At 37.6% G+C, this 19,982-nt stretch overlaps 1 protein-coding gene across 2 annotated transcripts; it reads left to right on the top strand.

Annotated features, from left to right (window-relative positions):
- The first annotated feature begins 16,867 nt into the window (after positions 1–16,867).
- Positions 16,868–18,960, top strand: LOC104237226 (BOI-related E3 ubiquitin-protein ligase 1-like). Of its 2 annotated transcripts, none has more exons than XM_009791423.2 (4): positions 16,868–17,224; positions 17,352–17,458; positions 17,595–17,935; positions 18,030–18,960. In XM_009791423.2, exons 1-4 carry the CDS (start codon positions 17,178–17,180, stop codon positions 18,546–18,548), a joined length of 1,014 nt encoding a protein of 337 aa, XP_009789725.1. In that variant the 5' UTR covers positions 16,868–17,177; the 3' UTR covers positions 18,549–18,960. The 2 variants fall into 2 exon arrangements, with proteins under 2 accessions (XP_009789725.1, XP_009789661.1); XM_009791359.2 differs by having other exon boundaries at positions 16,902–17,224; positions 17,592–17,935.
- The last annotated feature ends 1,022 nt before the right edge of the window (positions 18,961–19,982 follow it).

Raw genomic sequence — 19,982 nt, 5'->3', positions numbered from 1 at the left:
TACATGAAAAGGAGTTAAGTATGTATCTAGGTCAAGGAAAATGGAAGGGGACTGGGATGGATTAAGATTAATGATATATCTCAACAAAAAAGTTTGTTGTGTCTTCACGAAACTTTTTCAAGATATGATGATTTTCTTTAGATTTCACTTTTAGGTCTCGGAGAAAGAAAGGCGAGAATTCAATAAAAAGAAAATATAATGAAAGAATCCATATACAGTGTCAAGGTTCTACAAATATATACCTCAAAAAAGGAAGATTCTGTCCCCAATGAAACGATTCTACCTCAGTAAAGTTAACTCTTAGGCTAGTACATGTGGGCCACGTTAAAGATATAAAGACGTAGACAGTTCATGAGAAGCAATAAGGGAAAATCGGAAAATATATCATTTGTCTAAATCCTTTGTAGTTTGTGTTTAACAAAAAATCTGAGTCTTTGGTCAAAGCTAAAAAGAAATTCGGGTTACTGATAATCAGGAGACGAAAATAAAATATTTTTGAGAATGATGGTAAAGCTGTAAATAGTTTTGTATTTCAGTAAGATCTCAATAGTATTTCGTGTTTCTACAGATGTTGAGTCCTTCTCCTTTTATAGTTGATTCTAGGAGAAGATGTAATGCCTTTGTCTTAATGAGGCAATTATGAGCAATAAATGACATTAAAAAAACGTTACACAATCATTTCTATTTAATTCAAATATTCTAACGTATTTGATATTTAATGTTGTATTTAGACTCTTTTACGTCATCAGATTCGTATCTTCAACTTCTTCCGATCTTCGGTCTTTAAATGACTCGAATAGGTACGAGACTCGTACCTATTTTAGTAACGGTCCACACCTATGTTGCTTTCTTTTTCCCTTATCTGTTGTCGCCCGTGCCTCTTGGCTATTTATTGTGTTTTGACCATTTGACCAGTCCACGTGTCATACCACGTCACCTACAATGTAAATTCAGTTTTTTTCCAATACAGATAGTCCCCCCACTTTCCATTTATTTATCAATTAAATAATTGGGAAGTGAATCTTCATAAAAAGGGAATTTTTGCCGTAATTAATATTATGACAATACTGACGCTTCAATTGTCCCTTCTGTTTAATGCTTTACATACGTGTCACTTTCTGATTGGTTCTGCAATTCTACACCCTTTTTTCGAGACTTCTTCATTCACACTATTCACGAAATGATAGTTGCCTTTATTATAGGCTTTCCATCATTGCACTTCTAAGTTTGATGGTTGTCATTATAAGCATTTTTAACCCTCTTTCGTTTACATTCTTCTTCATAGATCTTCAACAAGCAATTTCTTACTTACTTGTATTTTCTCTCCCCTTTAGTACATCCTTCTTCAATAATGTCATCTCCAAACCCTAACCCTAGAAAAGTTCCAATTCTCGATCACTTCCCTAATGCCCCCGTAAGACATAGGAGAGGCAGAGGAGGTAGGCTTCGGAGCTTGGGCCTAGGGTCCGTTCATGGTGGTTTATCTGGTCCTGCTTCTTCTTCTTCTAGTATCGGGAGTTCTATTCCGAAGACCCCTTCCTCTAAAGGTAAAGAAATCCTTGATTCTTCTCAAGAACCTTTAGTCGATGAAATTGTTCCCAGTGATTTGTCTTTTGGGAGTGATAGAACGTCTCTTCAAAAGTAAATTATAAATTTAGAAAAAGCTAACACTTATCCTTCATTAGTGACCGAGCTTACAATTCCTACCATCAGAAGGGATTGTAACTGGAGAAATAGTCTTAGAATGTCAATTCCTTCCCCAAATCAAAGAATTTCTTCCTTTAGAAGTGGTTACTCTTTTGTTTATACTTACCCCTTTACTTTGGGTTTTAATCCTCTGGTTGACCCAGTCATTATTGACTTTTGCCGTTTCTTTAAAATCTGTTTGGCCCAAGTCGGTCCCCTAGTGTGGAGAGCAGTGGCTTGTCTGAGATACTTATCTACCAAAGCCAATGTCAACTTCACCTTTTCTCACCTTATTCATTTATACCATCCCAATTTAATGCGCCATGGGGTTTTTACCTTAACTGCAAGAAGCAAAAAGGTTTTGGTAAGCCCTGAAGATGACAGAGATCGTGGATGGTATACCCGTTATGTTGTTGTACGTACGGTGGACTTGCTTGGTGAAACAAATATTCCCTTCCCTGAGAAGTGGAATTTTGCACGTAAGTTTCCTTTTTATTTACCGCACCTATTTTTGAGAATTCCGATTCTTTTTCTAACTTTGTCTCTTTTTGGTTTTTTGTAGCAACCATGGGAGATGTGGAACTTATTCCTGACTTCCGTGGTTGGGTAGATTCAATTTTGAAGATTGCTCCTAAGGATCAAAGAACTTGGAAATCAATTTCTTCTTTACATGGCTGGAAGGTGAAAACACATGGTATGTCCCTTTTTACACGTTTTTTTCTTTTTACATGTTAAGCACCTTTTTCTCAATGTTGATTATGTATCCTTCTTTTACTTAGGATTTGATGTTAGAGGAATGGCAGCTGATGTAGCTATGGCCATTCGCATGTCTGCTAATGCTGCACTTGATTTGAACAAGGCTCGAGCTTCGCTTCCCAAAAGGAAAGCTATAGGAGAAAGTTCTGAGAATGAGGAAGAGGAAGATACCTCTTTAATTGTCATGCCAAGAGTTAGGAGACGAGTCATTAATCGTGATGAAATTGAAGATACCCCTGCTCAAACCTCATCCACCGAGCCTGTTTTGATTCATTCTGACGAGGACACCGTGCCAAGAGATACTAATGAATCAACTCAGCGTCTTTTTGATAGTGGTTTTGAGAGTGGCGAGCTCGGCCCTGTTTTTGATGAAGCTCCTCTCTCCTCATTCGTTCCTATTTCCTCCATTCCTTTGCCAACCGACAGTATTTCTTTACCAGCTTTGAGGGCTTCCATTCCTTTGCCAGTTTTAACTGCACCTGCTTCCGTTCCTGTGTTGGTTTCTACATCTTCTCCTTCTATCCCTACTTTGACTCCTATGAATCCTGCTGCAGTGTTTACCTTTTCTACTACTCCTCTTTCCATTGCTCCTCCTCCCTTTGTTCAACATACAGAGGCGGGTTCTAGCAGTGGAACCATGGCTATGAGAAGTGTTACTCTTGAAGTTCCTGCCAACCATAGCCTTTTGAGAAAGACTGGTAGAGCTGATGTTTGGCTCGAGCCTCTTATCGGAGATATTGAGAAGAAGAAGATGGAGAGCCACAGCTGCCTGACTCTGATGAATGACATAGTTCATTCTACTTTGAAGGTATTTTTCCTTTACCAACAAGTTTTTTTTTAAATCTACAAATCCTCATTTTTATGAGTTGTCTCTGTAGGCTAACCTCATTGGTACAGAATTGATGGGAAGAATTTCCCTTCTGGAAAGAAAAACCCGTGAGTTTGAAAAATTTATCCATGAGGCCGAGGAAATAGCCAGGGGAGCCCAACTTGAAGCAGCTAATTGGAAAGAACAGTTTGAGAATGCTCAGGGGACCATAGAGGAGTTGCAAGAAAGTAGAAATCTTCTGGAGCAGCAAAAGCGTGGTTTGACTTCTGAACTAGCAACTGCCAAGGCTTCTTCAAGCCAATTTAAAAGAGATAAAGAGATTTTGGAGTGCTCATTGTCATAACAATTATCAAAGGCTAGTGAAGAAGTCAGGGAGCTTAAGGCACTTTTAGCCAAGAAAAAAGAGTATGCAGGAGAATTAGTGCAAAGCTTGACTCAAGCTCAAGCTGACTTACAGACCTTCTCTGACGAGATTCGAGCTTTGAAGAGTTCTCATGCCTCCCTTGAAGCTTTCCTTGATTCTCATTTAGCTGAACACTAAATATTGAAGAACGATCTTGCTATGTGGAAAAGGGAGTATGGACTTCTGGAGGAGAACTTCAACATAGAGGTAAGTTGGGCTTTCCTGAAATCTCGCCGTGATGCTTTGATAGAAGCTGCTCAGGAAAGCTTTGATTTGCAATCTGAATTAGCCAAAGTCTTAGACACTATCGAGAAAAGTCAACAACTTGTTGATACTCCTTCTCCTGCACTTGACGCTCTTGGAACGGAAGAGCTTTTAAATGAAGAAGTGGCTACTGCGGCAATTGGAGTTGTAATTCTGGCTCCCGAGGGTGAAACTTCTATGACACAGTCCATGGAAGCTGAAGCTCCCGTGACTCTTGCTTCCCTCGGTGATTTTAACATTCCAAGCCCAATTGAAATTGCTCCTATTACTGCTCCCTCAGAAGTTGTTACCGTGCCTGTGATTGCCCCTGAAAATGAAATTGCAACTTCTGATGTTCCAACCCCTTTAGTGACTAGTTGAATGTATTTCAAACTTTACTGTTGTTTTTGTTTTTGTTTTTATTAATTGGTGTTGTTATCCCTTGGCAACTTTAAGGGATCTTTTGACGAAGTCCCTAGTTATCATAATGAGGCATTTGTAAAAAACAAATATTTTGCTGACTAAGTTTGTACTTAGTCTTTTATATTAAGAAGTTTTATCGGTACTTCTGTATATTTTATTCTTGCTTATTTATCTAGGACTTATAGAATAACTTAGCATTTTTATCCTTTTAAAATGCTTTATGATTCTTCTCATGGATTATCAACATGAGGCTTATAGAAGAGGACCCTTTCATTTTATCGACACTTAATGAAGAAGACGTCTCAACTTCATAATGGTGTTATAATACGATGAAAGAAATAGGAATACAAATGTTTTGTATGAAACAACTTTGGCAAGTTTTTATTCATGAACTTTAACAAGTGTTTGACTATTACATGTATTACAATACATCTACAACTTTCTCGTAACTGTTTTTCTTGTAACAGATTTGTACATAACATAGAATAAACAAGGTTTTTCTTCATAACCTGTTTCAGTACATAGTCATGACCCTATCTTTATATATTAAGAAGGGTTTGAGAGGTGACTTTGTTTATGAGTTTGAGAGATGACTCTGTTGTTCTCATGAATGCTGAAGACTTCGTAACTTTTTCTCAACACTTGTCTCTTTGTGGCCGACTTTTGTTCGATATTCGTATCTGTTTTTCTACACATATATGTGTATAATATGTAGTCCCACAAGTGTTTGAGCGGTGAAGTATGAAGTCTCGAGCACTTGTTTATTTCTTTTACTTTGGCCCTTTTCCTGAAACAGAAAAATATACCTGTTTCAGTACATAGTCATGACCCTATCTTTATATATTAAGAAGGGTTTGAGAGGTGACTTTGTTTATGAGTTTGAGAGATGACTCTGTTGTTCTCATGAATGCTGAAGACTTCGTAACTTTTTCTCAACACTTGTCTCTTTGTGGCCGACTTTTGTTCGATATTCGTATCTGTTTTTCTACACATATCTGTGTATAATATGTAGTCCCCCAAGTGTTTGAGCGGTGAAGTATGAAGCCTCGAGCACTTGTTTATTTCTTTTACTTTGGCCCTTTTCCTGAAACAGAAAAATATACGGGACTCGGAGGTGCGATTATAGATGAAGACTGCCTAACTCGTGTGTATTTCCATCAGATTAATTATAACCCTGGGCTGGGAAATTAAGAATACTCCATTTTGCCTTGCAGGTTGTGACTCATCATTTGGCACGAGTTAGGGTTTTTGCCTAGCATCTAAAATCGTTAGTAAAACATTAATAATTCAAGAGAGAAATTTTAACATGGTGATACCTGACCGTGGGTACTTTCTCAGAAGTAATATCTCTTTAAATGGATGACATTCCAATGTGAGGGTAAAACTTTGTCGTCCATTGTCTCCAACTCGTATGCTCCTTTTCCTGCAATGTCACGAACTTTGTATGGTCCTTCCCACGTTGGACTTAGCTTTCCTGAATTAGCAGCCTTTGAAGATTGGAATACCTTTTTAAGCACGAAGTCCCCAATTTTGAAAAATCTGAGGCGTGCTTTCCTATTGCAATATCGTTCAATTACTTGCTTTTCTGCTACCATTCTTATCAATGCAGCTTCTCTTCTTCCTTCAAGCAAATCAAGGTTGACCCGCATCTTTTCATCATTAGATTCCTCCATTTCCCGATCGTACCGTGTGCTTGGTTCACCTATTTCAACTGGAATTAAGGCTTCCGCACCATAAACCATTGAAAATGGTGTTTCTCTAGTGCTTGTTTTTGTCGTTGTACGATAAGCCCATAATACTCCAGGTAACACCTCAGGCCAATTACCTTTTGAATCATGTAACCTCTTTTTTAAGTTGTTGATAATGACTTTGTTAGTGGATTCCGCTTATCCATTACCCACTGGATGGTATGGCGTAGACGTTATCCTTTTAATCTGCCAACTTCGAAGAAATTCTGTGATTTGAGCTCCTATGAATTGTGGTCCATTGTCACACACGATCTCCTTTGGTGCTCCAAAGCGGCATATTATATTTCGCCATATGAAGTCTTTAACTTCCTTCTCTCGTACCTGTTTAAATGCTCCTGCTTCTACCCATTTAGTGAAATAATCTGTGAGTACAAGTAGAAACTTTACCTGACCTTTTGCTTGTGGAAGTGGACCTACGATATCCATTTCCCCATTTCATAAAGGGCCACGAGGCTATAACAGGGTGTAGTAACTCAGCTGGTCTGTGCATATTATTGCCGTATCTTTGACATTTATCACATTTGGACACGAAACTGTTTGCCTCTTCTTCCATCTTAGGCCAATAATATCCTGCGCAAATTAATGTTCTTACCAGTGACCTCCCCCCTGCGTGATTTCCACAATGTCCTTCGTGCACTTCTCTCATCACATATTCTGTTTGAGAGGGTCCGAGACACCTTGCTAGTGGTCCACCGAACATCTTTCGATAAAGATTTCCTTGATATAAACAATATCGAGCAGCTTTTTTGCGAAGCGCGTGAGCCTTTCCTTTGTCATTAGGCACGGTACCGTGCTGTAAAAAGGCAACAATTTCGTTTCTCCAATCCCATGTTAAATGATTAAAATTTACCTCGTTTTTATCAGGTTCGAGAACGGAATGAAATAAATGTATGACTGAAGCATTTGTATCGTTTTCTACGTCTGCTGCAGATGCGAGATTAGCTAAAGCATCTGCCTCTACATTCTCATCTCTTGGGATCTGCACTACTTTCCAAGTTTGGAATTGCTTTATTAACTCCCGTACCTTTGCGAGGTATTCTTGCATTTGCGTCTCCCTGGCTGTATAAGTCCCCAGCATTTGATTGACCACGAGTTGAGAATCACTCTTGATTATAATCTGTGTTATGCCGAGTTCTCGTGCCAATTCTAGACCTGCAATTACAGCCTCATACTCTGCTTCATTGTTAGTTATAGAGTGACATTTTATAGCCTGTCTAATAGTCTCACCCGTAGGTGGTACGAGGACTATCCCTAGGCCTGCCCCTTTTACATTAGATGAACCATCAGTGAATAAAACCCAAGTCCCCGGGTTTGCACCATTAAAAACTTGTAATTCTTTTTCTGCTTCTAAATGCATCCCCTGACTAAAATCAGCCACGAAATCAGCTAGTACTTGAGATTTTATAGCGGTCCTGGGTTGATAAATGATTTCGTATTCACTTAGTTCTATAGCCCATTTTGCTAATCTTCCTGAAAGTTCGTGTTTATGCAAAATATTTCGAAGCAGAAAAGCAGTAACTACAATAATGGGATGACATTGAAAATAAGGTCTTAATTTTCTAGATGTCATGATCAAAGCTAATGCTAACTTTTCTAGCTATGGGTATCGTGTCTCAGCATCTAATAAGGACTTACTTACATAATAAATAGGAGATTGTTTACCTTGGTCCTCTCGGACTAAAACAACACTTATCGCAACTTCAGATACAGCCAGATAGATGAGAAGCTTTTCCCCACCTTTGGTTTTGCCAATAACGGTGGTTTTGACAAATAAGCTTTCAAATTTCTAAGAGTTTGTTGACAATCTTCATTCCATTCAAAATGATCTTGCTTTTTGAGTGCAGAGAAAAACTTAAAACACTTTTCTGAGGATTTGGAAATAAATCTCCCCAAAGCTGCAATTCTTCCCGTTAATCTTTGGACTTCCTTTTTATTAGTAAGGATATCAGGGATTTCTTCTATTGCTTTGATCTGAGAAGGATTTACCTCAATACCACGGTTAGAAATAAGAAAACCCAAAAACTTACCTGATGCAACTCCAAATGCACATTTTTCTCGGTTGAGTTTCATATTAAATTTTCGCAAAATATCAAATGTAACAGATAGATGAGAAATATGTTCATGAGACTGCTGGGTTTTGACGAGCATATCGTCTATATATACCTCCATTGTCTTCCCTAAATGTTCTTGGAATATTTTGGTGACCAACCTTTGATAGGTTGCCCCAGCATTTTTGAGACCAAAGGGCATTACTTTATAACAGTAAGTCCCTCTATCTGTGATGAAAGAAGTTTTTTCTTCATCACTAGGATCCATTTTAATTTGATTATATCTCGAATATGCATCTAAAAGCTTAAAAGTTCATGACCTGCGGTTGCATCAATTAGTTGGTCTATATGCGGTAAAGGAAAAGAATCTTTTGGACAGGCTTTGTTTAGATCGGTATAATCTACACAAACGCGCCACTTACCATTTTTCTTGGGTACGACCACCGTGTTAGCTAACCAATTAGGATACTTTACCTCGCGGATCGACCCGATTTTTAATAATTTTTGGACCTCATCCTGAATCACCTGGTTCTTGAAAGCACCTTGCTTTCTTTTCTTTTGCTTTATTAGTGTGAAAGAGGGGTCCTCATTGAGTTTGTGAGTCATCACATCCGGTGGTATCCCTGTCATATCAGCGTGGGACCAAGCAAAGCAGTCTACGTTAGCTTTTAAAAATTCAATTATCATACCTCGCATGTCTGAGCTTAAATTGGCTCCGACATAAACCTTCCGTTCAGGCCATTGCTCAAATATTATCACTGCCTCGAGCTCTTCAATTGTTGTTTTGATGCTTTCATTTTCTTTAGGTTCCTGAATTGTATCAGGCCTCGAGTCCAAATCTGTCTTTTCTTGTTCAGCTGAAGTTTGATCTTTTACACCTTCAACTGCTTCCTGTAATTGCTATTTTTCTTTATTTACGGTGCTCGTTCCTATTACAGCATTGATACTTCTAGCTGTCTGCTGATCCCCACGAATTTGGCAAATTCCCCATGGTGATGGGAATTTAATAACTTGATGTAGAGTTGATGGGACAGCATCCATATCATGTATCCATGGTCTCCCCATGATCATATTGTAGGCCATTTCCATATCAACTACCTGAAATTTAGTTTCTTTAACAACACCTGTAGCAAAAGTTGTTAGAATTACCTCTCCTTTTGTTACCACACTTGAATTGTCGAAGCCTGACAAGGTGTGCGCCTTGGGTATCACTTTGTCTTCAGCTTGCATTTCACGTAATACCCTTAGTAGTATAATATTTACGGAACTCCCTGGATCAATCAAAACTCGTCTTACATTAGTATCATGTACAAGTAAAGATATTACCAGAGCGTCATTATGTGGAGTTATCGCTCCTTTGGTATCTGCATCATCGAACGAAATACTTTCATTTTCTAAAACCTGCTGCACCTGTTTCCCGTGTGTAATTGTTACCTTAGAAACCTTGTTGGAGGCTGTGTAGGTTATGCCGTGAATATCTTCTCCCCCACTTATCACATTCACTATTCTCTTGGGTGAAGGAGGCTTTGGTGGCTCTTGCCTATTTTTCATATAGGCTTGTTTTCCTTTTTCACTAAATAACTCAGTGAGGTACCCTTGCTTCAATAGATGATCCACTTCACTCTGCAAGAATCTACATTCTGAAGTTTTGTGCTCGTGATCATTGTGGAATTCGCACTAATGATCTGGATTGCGTCTATTTGGATTTGACCGCATCTCTTTTGGCCACCGTACCTTATCTCCCATGCTTCTCAAAATAGCCACGAGCTCGGAGGTAGAGATATTAAAATTATATCCGTTGAATCGTGCCTTTAAACTTCTGTCATCATCTCGTGACTCTTGTCTGTTCCGATCATTCCTGAATTTCGAAGAAGAACCAGAGTCCCTGTTCCTCGATTTTTGATCATATTGCTGGCTATCTTGTTTTGACCGTGGGTCTTTTCCTGCAGGTCCCATATATGGATCGTACCTGTTTTTACCTGATCTTTTTTCGGTTTCTGATCTTCTGGAACCACCCATTTCTTCATGATGAAACTTAGGTACGGTATCTTCTTCAATTCGCAGTTTCGTACTATACCGGTTGTAAACATCATTCCACGTGGTTGCAGGAAATTCTCGAAGGCTTTCTTTGAGTCGTCTCGTGGCTTCAGAACTTTTGTCATTTAAATTACTCGCAAAGGCTATTGCAGCCCAGTTGTCAGGCACACGGGGTAGAGTCATTCTTTCACGCTGGAATCTATCAACAAAATCTCTAAGCAACTCCGAATCCCTTTGTTTGATTTTAAAAATATCTTCCATTCTTTTCTCAACCTTTTGTGCTCCCGAATGTGCTTTAATAAAAGAATCTGCAAGCTCAGCAAAAGAATTTATAGAATTTTCAGATAAAAGAGAATACCAGGTTAATGCACCCTTGGTGAGTGTTTCTCCAAATTTCTTGACCAGTACTGATTCAATTTCTTGTTTGGTCAAGTCGTTGCCTTTCACGCCTGTTGTAAATGCAGTCACGTGGGTCTGTAGTACCATCATATTTCGGGATGTCAGGCATTTTGAACTTTTTCGGAATTGGAAGGGGAGCAACACTTGGCTTCCAAGGTTGTTGTGAGTATTTGTCCATGTCTACTCCTTTTATTACAGGCGGAACTCCAGGGATTTGCTCAATACGCTCATTTTGTTCCTTAATCTGTTTCTGCAAGGTTAGTACTAAATTTTGCAAATAGGAATTATTTGAATTACCTGGTCCCCCTTCCTGTGGTTCACTGGTGGTTCCTCCATTTCCAGAATTAACAAGACCAGAACGAGGATTCTCCAATGTATTATTATTAGGAGTTGGTGTGGGTGGTGCAGCAGGCAATCGACTAACTAGAGCCTGAAGAGCTTTGCCGACCTGTGCATCAATTAGCTTTTGTAAAGCTTCATTTGTACCTCCTTCAAAGTGTTCAGATTGTTCTTATTGATCAGCACGGGATTCAGTAACAGGAGTGCCTTCACGAGATTGACGTGGTGAATCTGGAGGGGAGGGAACCACGTCACCTTGATTTTGATGGATTTGATTTTCATGGTTTCCCAATGTGTTATTACTGTTATTGTCGGTGTTGTTGTTTGACATGGTGATCACAATGGACAAGATATAGCTTAAAAGAAAAGATTATCAGATTCCCGGTAACGGAACCAATTTGTTTAACCAAAAATCTAAGTCTTTGGTCAAAGCTAAAAAGAAATTCGGGTTACTGATAATCAGGAGACGAAAATAAAATATTTTTGAGAATGATGGTAAAACAGTAAATAGTTTTGTATTTCAATAAGATCTCAATAGTATTTCGTGTCTCTACAGATGTTGAGTCCTTCTCCTTTTATAGTTGATTATAGGAGAAGATGTAATGCATTTGTCTTAATGAGGCAATTATGAGCAATAAATGACATTAAAAGAAACGTTACACAATCATTTCTATTTAATTCAAATATTCTAACGTATTTGATATTTAATGTTGTATTTAGACTCTTTTACGTCATCAGATTCGTATCTTCAACTTCTTCCGATCTTCGGTCTTTAAATGACTCGAATAGGTACGAGACTCGTACCTATTTTAGTAACGGTCCACACCTATGTTGCTTTCTTTTTCCCTTATTTGTTGTCGCCCGTGCCTCTTGGCTATTTATTGTGTTTTGACCATTTGACCAGTCCACGTGTCATGCCACGTCACCTGCAATGTAAATTCAGTTTTTTTCCAATACAGTTTGTAGAATACTAGTACCTGAGATTTTCTTTCGGATCATTTAACATTCTTATTATGTTATTTATTATCAAGAAAAGATGAACTTAATAGGAAAAAAAAATCCTTGCTCGTTGCCAATATACATAACATTGACAAAGAAAAGACTTTTCCTTGAATAATGCTACGATATTATAGATATAGTATCTCTGTCCCAATAGACCAAAAAAGATCTACTCCTATTTGATATTTGCGAGTGAGAAAAAATATGCGTGTTATTTTTGAGATGGGATGCAAAATCTGCATAATTAGATTTAGGTTATAGGTGTCAATACGACAGAGTTTGATTCATCGAGTCCAACATTGTGTGCTCCACTTCTTAAATCAGAAGGAACGAGAAAATGTGTCAACTAGTATATTTAGTACCAGCTTTCAGCGAAAAAAGATATAGAAGAGGATTCCAAGGGCATCTAGGAAGTTATATTAATAATTAAAACAGCCGACTTTGAACAAGGTTTAATTTTCTGATCATAGCATCTTATACACTTGTATTTTTGGTTAAGAGAAGACATAATTGACAGGCCTCAAGTGCATGGCCGTTCGATTTTGTGTTCTTTGGACCACTTGTTTCGACCGCGAGGCTAGTTTGTTTGTTTTCACTAACAAAACTATATTACCTTGTACACGAGATTTCTATGAGATGATACAGACAAATATATGCATGTCATTATTCTCCAGCACCTAATATAATGTTACGAGGCAGAAATTACTTCCCCTGCAAAAGGAAAAGTTCTTGTAATTGAAAGGGAAAAAAAAAAAGACAAGACAAGAAAAACTGATATAAAGAGGGGAAACAAGAATAAAGTAAAACAAAAAATGGAAAAAGAAGGCTGTCTTGATAAAGCGAGGGAGTAAAAATCAAGATTTTGAAAGAGTTGGGTGGGAAAAGTATGCATATATTACTAAGGGAAGAAGGAGATGTACAACCGACTCTTTCTCGTGGGACCAAAAACAAAGACAATTTTAGTGATGCCAATTCGAGAGCTCTCTTTCACATTTCCTACTTGTTTTTGGTGGTCTCTCTTTCTCTTCGTCACCTCCATCTTCAATAATTAAATTAAAGTTAAATACCCTTCTTGGTTTTGAGAAAGATTATCATCACCAATTCACTCTTTTCTCCCTACCCCTGCATGCATGATTAATTTAATTACTAGTATTAGATTGTTGTTATCTTCAACTGTTTTTGGCTTAATGTTGATGGAAAGGACAGTTCGAGAGAGGTTGGGGGTTGGCAAATGCCAAATGTTTCATGAATGAAAGCGCACAAGATGGACTTTGTGTGGCTTTGATTTTTTTTTTTAAATTTCGTTTTAGTAGAAAAATAGAAACTCATTTGTCAAGATATATAGGAGAGCTGTATTAGGATGCATGATGGATACTTTACTTAATTTCTTCTCAAACGTATAAACACAACTAGATTTTCCAATTGTTACCAAACTGTTTGCTTCAATATCAACGTAAAAGATGCGTCATCATTGGTACGTAATTATACAGGTTTTCATCTGTTCAACTAATAATTAACCTTTGCCACACGCCTTTCTGAAAAATGCAAATGTACCCCAAAATAGGGGTTATTCAAATTAAACAAGCAGAAAACACCCAATAAAATATTCTAATGAAATAGCTTAATGACCAAAATGCCACAATTCAAATACTAGTAGATATGAGAAGAAAAAAGAAAGAAACTCTGAAAATGGGATCAATTTTTGCTATACTTACCCTCACTTGGGATTTGCGCATCAACTTGTCATTGTTAAGGGATAAAATGAGCAGAAATGGAGCCAGGCCACGTAGGAGGATTTGCTTCCAAATGAAACGGTTAAAAATTGTAATTCTCCTTCTTGTTTTCGCTCATAAATAATTAATAAAAGATGAGTCATAATTTGACATATTCATGGGAAGAAACGTTTGACCCAACATTAACTTCTAGAGAAGGAGAAGCAAACTCAACCAACAACCGCGCAATTAGGTCGGAAGTATGCCTATCTCATCTTGTGCTGAATTTAGTTGTTCAAGTGCTTAAATCTTGAAAACCAAGTAAATTACATTAGTTTCCCTAGAGCAAATAACCCTGATTTTTTTTTGAGGGGGGTATCTTCTTATTTTTGAATTTGAATTTTTAAACTTGTATATCACTTTCCCACATAATTTTTAAGAAAAATAAATACTAGTAACTACTTAATTTATGAAGTGGGCAAATCTCATCCATCCAATGTCATTTATATAACAAATAGCCAAACAAGGTCTATAATATCATGTTGGTAATGGAGTTCATTACGCTCAAATAGCAATATCCAAATATCAGAATCATAATATTGAAGGGACCCACTAGGCAAATAATCAGGGGCGGATCTAGCATGTCATATACGGGTTCTCGTGAACCCAGTAGCTTTTGTCCAAACAGTGTAAATGTGTTCTAAAAATTCATTAAATATCTACAAATATTTTAAATATGAACTCGGTTACTATTGGAAATTTACTCGAAGCCGTTGTAGGAACCCATAAACATAAATCTTGGATCCGCTTCTGCAAATAATGACTAGAAACGAAGAGAAAATGGAACGAAACTTTATCACGATGAGGGTGACATAGGGTTCACAGCTAGATAGGAAGCATCTTGCTTTAGGCCATGGATCCTCCGTCTAGGGGTGGCAAATAGATGAGTTGGACTGAATTTGGGCGGGTCAAGATGGTTAGGCCAATAAATGGGTCATTGCTCAACTTAGTCCAAAGTGTACTTGGGTTAAGATGCGTTGGGTCAAGATGAGCTAAACAATGGATCATGACCCAACCCGCCCAACTTGACCAATATTTTAGAACCATGCTCATCTTGCATAAAAAAAAAGCCTTTTACCTTAAAATGTGTAAGTTGAATTTTTTATTTTTTTTTGGGGGGGGGGAGAGGGGGTTGGAGTGGGCTGGGTGATGCAGAAAAACGAAAAAAATAGAAACAGAAAATTAAAAAAAAAAGTAATAGAAAAAAACAGAAAATTAAAAATACAAATTTTTGGAAATACAAAAAAAAAGTAAATTTTTTTTTGAGGGGAGGGGAGATTTTGCGGGAGGGATGGTGCAGAAAAAAACAGAAAATTGAAAATACAAAAAAAAGTAAATTTTTTTAGGAGTTTTGCGCGGGGAGGGGGGGTTAGGGAGAGGGTAGGTGGCGCAGAAAATTAAAAATACTAAAAAAAAGTAAAAAATTTTTTTGAGGGAAAGGGGGTTTTGGGAGGGGGGCAGGGGGATAGATGGTGCAGAAAAACAAAAAAACAGAAAATTGAAAATACAAAAAAAAAAGTAAATTTTTTTTTGAGAGGGGGTTTTGCCGGGGGGGGGTGGTGCAGGAAAAAAAAACAGAAAATTTAAAATACTAATTTTTTTGAGGGGAAGGGGGTTTTGGGAGGGGGGCAGGGGGATAGATGGTGCAGAAAAACAAAAGAAAATAAAATTAAAAATACAAAAAAAGTAAAATTGGGGTAACTAAATAAATTTCTATATAGGTTGGGTTGAGATACTTTTTGTTTTGAGTGAGTTTCATGGGTTGTAATTGGGCTGCTTAATGAGTCAGAATGGGTTATAAAATAAAATTATATAACTCAACACATTAATCTCTGTGCGGGTTGAATGAGTTAGATGGGCTTAAGCTCAAATTGTCACCCCTACCTCCTTCACCCACGTCAAAACTAATTACTAATGGAAGTGAAACCAATCCCCTTTCTCTATGTAAAGGGGCAAGTTGTCTTTTGGTCTAAATAATGCCACCATATTCCAAGATTGTAGACATTTCTTTTATATTACCTAGATCGAAGACTTAGTTTTCTATAATAATTGCTCCTTTTGTGTAATTTAGCTGAGAGAGGAACATATGCAAATTCAGGAGTTCAAGTTTAGGGGTTTCGGTGATTTCAAGTTAATAAATAATAATAATAATATATAGGATCAGAACAAAAATTACTAGATTCTCCCCAAAAAGGAGGTTAGAGAAAGCTGGCGAGCATGGACCACGCCCCATACACAAACAAATCGACAGCAGCTAACCTTCTCCGCGCCCAACAATGCACCGCACATCACCTCATTGACTCTCTTTCCGTCCATATTACTATATGGACATATGTATTATTGGCACGGTTCGTGATTGTACCATCTTACTCTTGACTTGTATATATATATACACACACTTATACAAAGTTCGTATCTACCGTCATAAGTTGTGAGTGATGCACCCCATACCTACTTAAAATCTAAATTTTTTCTGTACAAATGATGAGGGTGTCCGTCCAATGTTATAAAGCAGTAGTGATTGTAACTAATATTCCGGTAGGAGCATAAACTTATCATACTCAATTTTATAGCAAATCAACGAATACAAAATAATTGTTTGAATACATACATTTATCGTTTAATCATAGTCACATGATATGTATGCTAACTTTAATTTTAACTAGTTTGAAATGAACATTTTGTACGGGTAAGTATTCACCCTTCGGTAGGTATATTTGTATGGATGATGCGAAAATACTAGTACTATAAATCTTGCGGAGTAATGTATTAGAAATAGGAGGAGATAGATGAGAAACACGAGAGAGTCCCTCCATCTTTAACGAAAAGCCAAAGCCCACGCGAAAGAAGAGAAGAGCAAGGAAACAAGGAACCAGAATAAGAGGCCTGCCTCTCTCTCCCTCTGTCTCTCTTTGGACTGATTCGATTTGATCGCATCTCCTTCTATTTCTCTCTCTCCCATATGCTTTGAAAAAAGCATATAGCATAGCAATCAAGGCAGGCGAAGCAAGCAAGTAAAAAAGAAACCCAACAAAGTAAAAGTTTCTTAGGTGGAAACAAAGTGTGGGTCAGTAATGGTCATGTTGGTGGCTTCTTCTTCTCAGACATTAAAAAAAAAAAAAAAACTCATTCAACTCCGCAATTTCTTCTCTTTAAACTCCGAAGCCCCCTCTTATCTCTCTCTCAAGAATCAAGCGTTTCTTTCTTTTCCTTAAATACAACACTTGTCTCATTCTTTTCATTTTCTTGATATTTCCTTTGGTTTGGTTATATAGCCCTCCATAGTTTGGGGCATCTTCTTCTCCTGATTCATGCTGTTCATGTGTTAGCCTTAATTAGGCCTTCCCTTTCTCACCACTCTCTTTAACAATTAAGAGCCAAATCACAATCTCTCTTCATTGCCATCACAATTCTTGTTTGCATATCTTCAACTTGACACCCTTTTCTCTATATATTTACCTTTCTGTTTCAATCAATATAACCTTCATTCTTGCCATGGCCGTTCAAGCTCAATATCCATCAAATGTTCTCCTTTTAAACAGGTCTGCTGCATTCTACACACTTCCCAATCAAAGAACTCTCGCTCCCCTTTACCTCTGATTTTTTTCATCATTTTATTTATTACTTACTAGTTCCTTAATGGGATTTTCATTCTCTTCGTTGCATAAGTGTACAAGAACGAAAGAATCCACTCAGCAATGATGAATACTCGTCGCAACCTCAACCTGGTGGAGCATCAATTCTTGATCACACACAAATGCTATTCAATCCAAGAGGTTAAAAAAAAGGAGCTCTATATTTAATTAGTTGATTGATTGAATAGTTTTGTTTATCATTTCTTAATAAGCAGTACCAAAAAACTTCAATAGGAATAGAGAATAATTAACCTTATTACTGTTTTGGCTATAGCAGCTGGCTCCAATCATTCGTGTAAAAGAAGAAGAGAAATTACCACCAACACCACTAGTACAACTGCAGCAGCAATGAATCCATTAATCTCATCAATGCAATCTCAGCCGCAGCAGCAGCTCATTGACTTAACTCAGCTCCATACGCATCAACCAAATGTTGTCTCAACCGGCCTCCGTTTAGCTTCCGGCCAACAGCTACAACAACATCAGCATCAACAAAAACATCATTCTCGTTCTCCTCAATCTTCACAATCATCAGCCTTCTATTCAATACTAACAGAAGACTTTTCCACAATTATCAAACAGCAGCGCGATGAAATTGAACATATCCTCCATGTTCAGGTATTTTTCAAATGTAATACTCCTATTCTTTTTAAGATTACTTATTGCATTTGCTGAATTGCAATGAATAACTAGATTTAGTTGGATTTTGCAGAGAGAACAATTGAGGCGGACATTAGAGGAGAAAAGGCGTACACACTATCGTGCGCTGCTTGGGACCGTCGAGGAAACGATGGCACGCCAACTTAAGGAGAAGGAAGCCGAGGTGGAGAAAGCGGTTCGGCGCAACGCGGAGTTAGAGGCGCGTGCAGCGCAGCTAAGTGCGGAGGCGCAGGCGTGGCAGGCAAGGGCGAGAGCGGAGGAATTCACAGCGGCCACGCTGCAGGCACAGCTACAGCAGGCGATGATCAATAACGGCGCCGGAGGGTGCAATGCGCACCTCCCGGAGAGTGACGGCGGCGAAGCGGAAGATGCTGAGTCGGTCTACGTTGACCTGGACCGAGTCGTTGAGTCAACCGGACCGAGTTGCAAGGCTTGCCGGAAGCGAGTTGCGTCGGTGGTGCTTTTGCCGTGTCGGCATTTGTGTGTTTGTACAGATTGTGACGCTGCGCTTCAAGCTTGTCCACTCTGTCTCTCCATTAGAACCTCAAGCGTTGAGGTCTTTCTGTGTTAGGGAGCCCAATTTTTGGCCCACGTTCTTTGCAGCCCAGGCCCATGGATACCAACTTAAATGGAGTAAAAGTGAAAATATGAAAAGAAAAAAAAAAGTAAAAGAAAACATAAAAACAAATTATGAAATATATTCATCATACATTTCTTTCTTCAAAAGTTTCTTCTTTTCTTTTACTCTTCGACTTGCTTTTTTTCTTTTGGTTCCATTTTGAGGACACAAACCTTTGTTCTTTATTCTTTTTTCTTCTTGAAGTGAAAAAAACTTGGACATGTTGTTAAAATGGAGAGGCATTGCCTTTTCTGTTCTTTTTTGTCCTTTTTTATAATTTCAATTTATTTTCAATATTCTTTTATTTGCTGTCTCATAGAACTATAAAACTAGTCTTCGTTGACTAATGTTATGAAAATTACTATACACTACTTTGTTGTTTAGTACATTTACTTTAATGCATTGGACTGCCTTTTTTACATGCATCACATTGTCTTTAGGTCTAGACACTAGAATATTAGAAAGGGAAATAATTATTAAAGTGAGGCTGCGTAGAATTTGGAAGTAACAGAATAAGTACGGAAGTAATGACAGAAAAATTTAGAAGAATTAAACTTCATTTTAACTATATACAGTCAAATCTCTTTATAACAGCTAGCCTTATGCGTTGCGATATTTTTGGTTACTATAGCGACATATTGTTATAAAAGACATATATTATAAAAATCGATTCCAAGAAAAACTTAGCTTTATAGTGAATGATGATTGTTATATAGGGATATTGTTATAGAGAGATCTGTCTGTCCATCATTTTATCCTTGTTACCTCAAAGAGCTAAATTTTGCCATGTCAAAGTACTTTCTTAGATGGTATTTGGCTAAGTTTATAAGCTGGTCAAACTAGCTTATAAGTACTTTTCGGCTTATCTACGTATTTGGTAAAGTTAAAAGTGCTTATAAACTAAATACTTATAAGCCAAAAGCCGTAAGTTGGTCACCCCCAGCGTATGAATTTTTGGCTTATAATCACTTTAAGTTTGACCAAGATTTTTATTATTTTATCTTTAAAATATTCCTTTTTAGAACAAAATTCTTGCATCGATACTCATTGCCTCAAGTATTCAACCTAAACCCCCTCCCCCGCCTCTTCAAGTCTGCAATTCTCATTGACTATTTAAGTTAAAAAAATTCTCTATTCTTTTGCATATTTATATCTATGCGATTGTGTATTAATCTTTGAACTATATGTATTAAATGAGTACATATCAATTTTTTGGTGTATTGCTTTCTAAGTATTGTGTAGGGGTGTACATAGGTCGGGTTGGTTCGGATTTTACAATTACCAAACCAAACCAATTGTGTCGGATTAGTAAATCTAAAGATCAAACCAAACCAATAAAACTCGGGTTTTTCACTCTCGATTTTTCTCGAGTTTTCGGGTTATTCG

Source organism: Nicotiana sylvestris, chromosome 6 (genome assembly GCF_000393655.2).
Source record: "Nicotiana sylvestris chromosome 6, ASM39365v2, whole genome shotgun sequence".
Lineage (NCBI taxonomy): Eukaryota > Viridiplantae > Streptophyta > Magnoliopsida > Solanales > Solanaceae > Nicotiana > Nicotiana sylvestris.
Note: the sequence above shows the minus strand (reverse complement) of the source record. Positions and strands in the feature narration are given on the sequence as shown.

Excerpts from the sequence above, each read along its gene's own strand:
- LOC104237226 (XM_009791359.2), top strand. The coding sequence starts at position 17,178 with ATGGCCGTTCAAGCTCAATATCCATCAAATGTTCTCCTTTTAAACAG. Across the intron at positions 17,459-17,591 it reads AATGCTATTCAATCCAAGAG|CAGCTGGCTCCAATCATTCG; the intron begins GTTAAAAAAAAG and ends TTTTGGCTATAG. Across the intron at positions 17,936-18,029 it reads AACATATCCTCCATGTTCAG|AGAGAACAATTGAGGCGGAC; the intron begins GTATTTTTCAAA and ends TGGATTTTGCAG.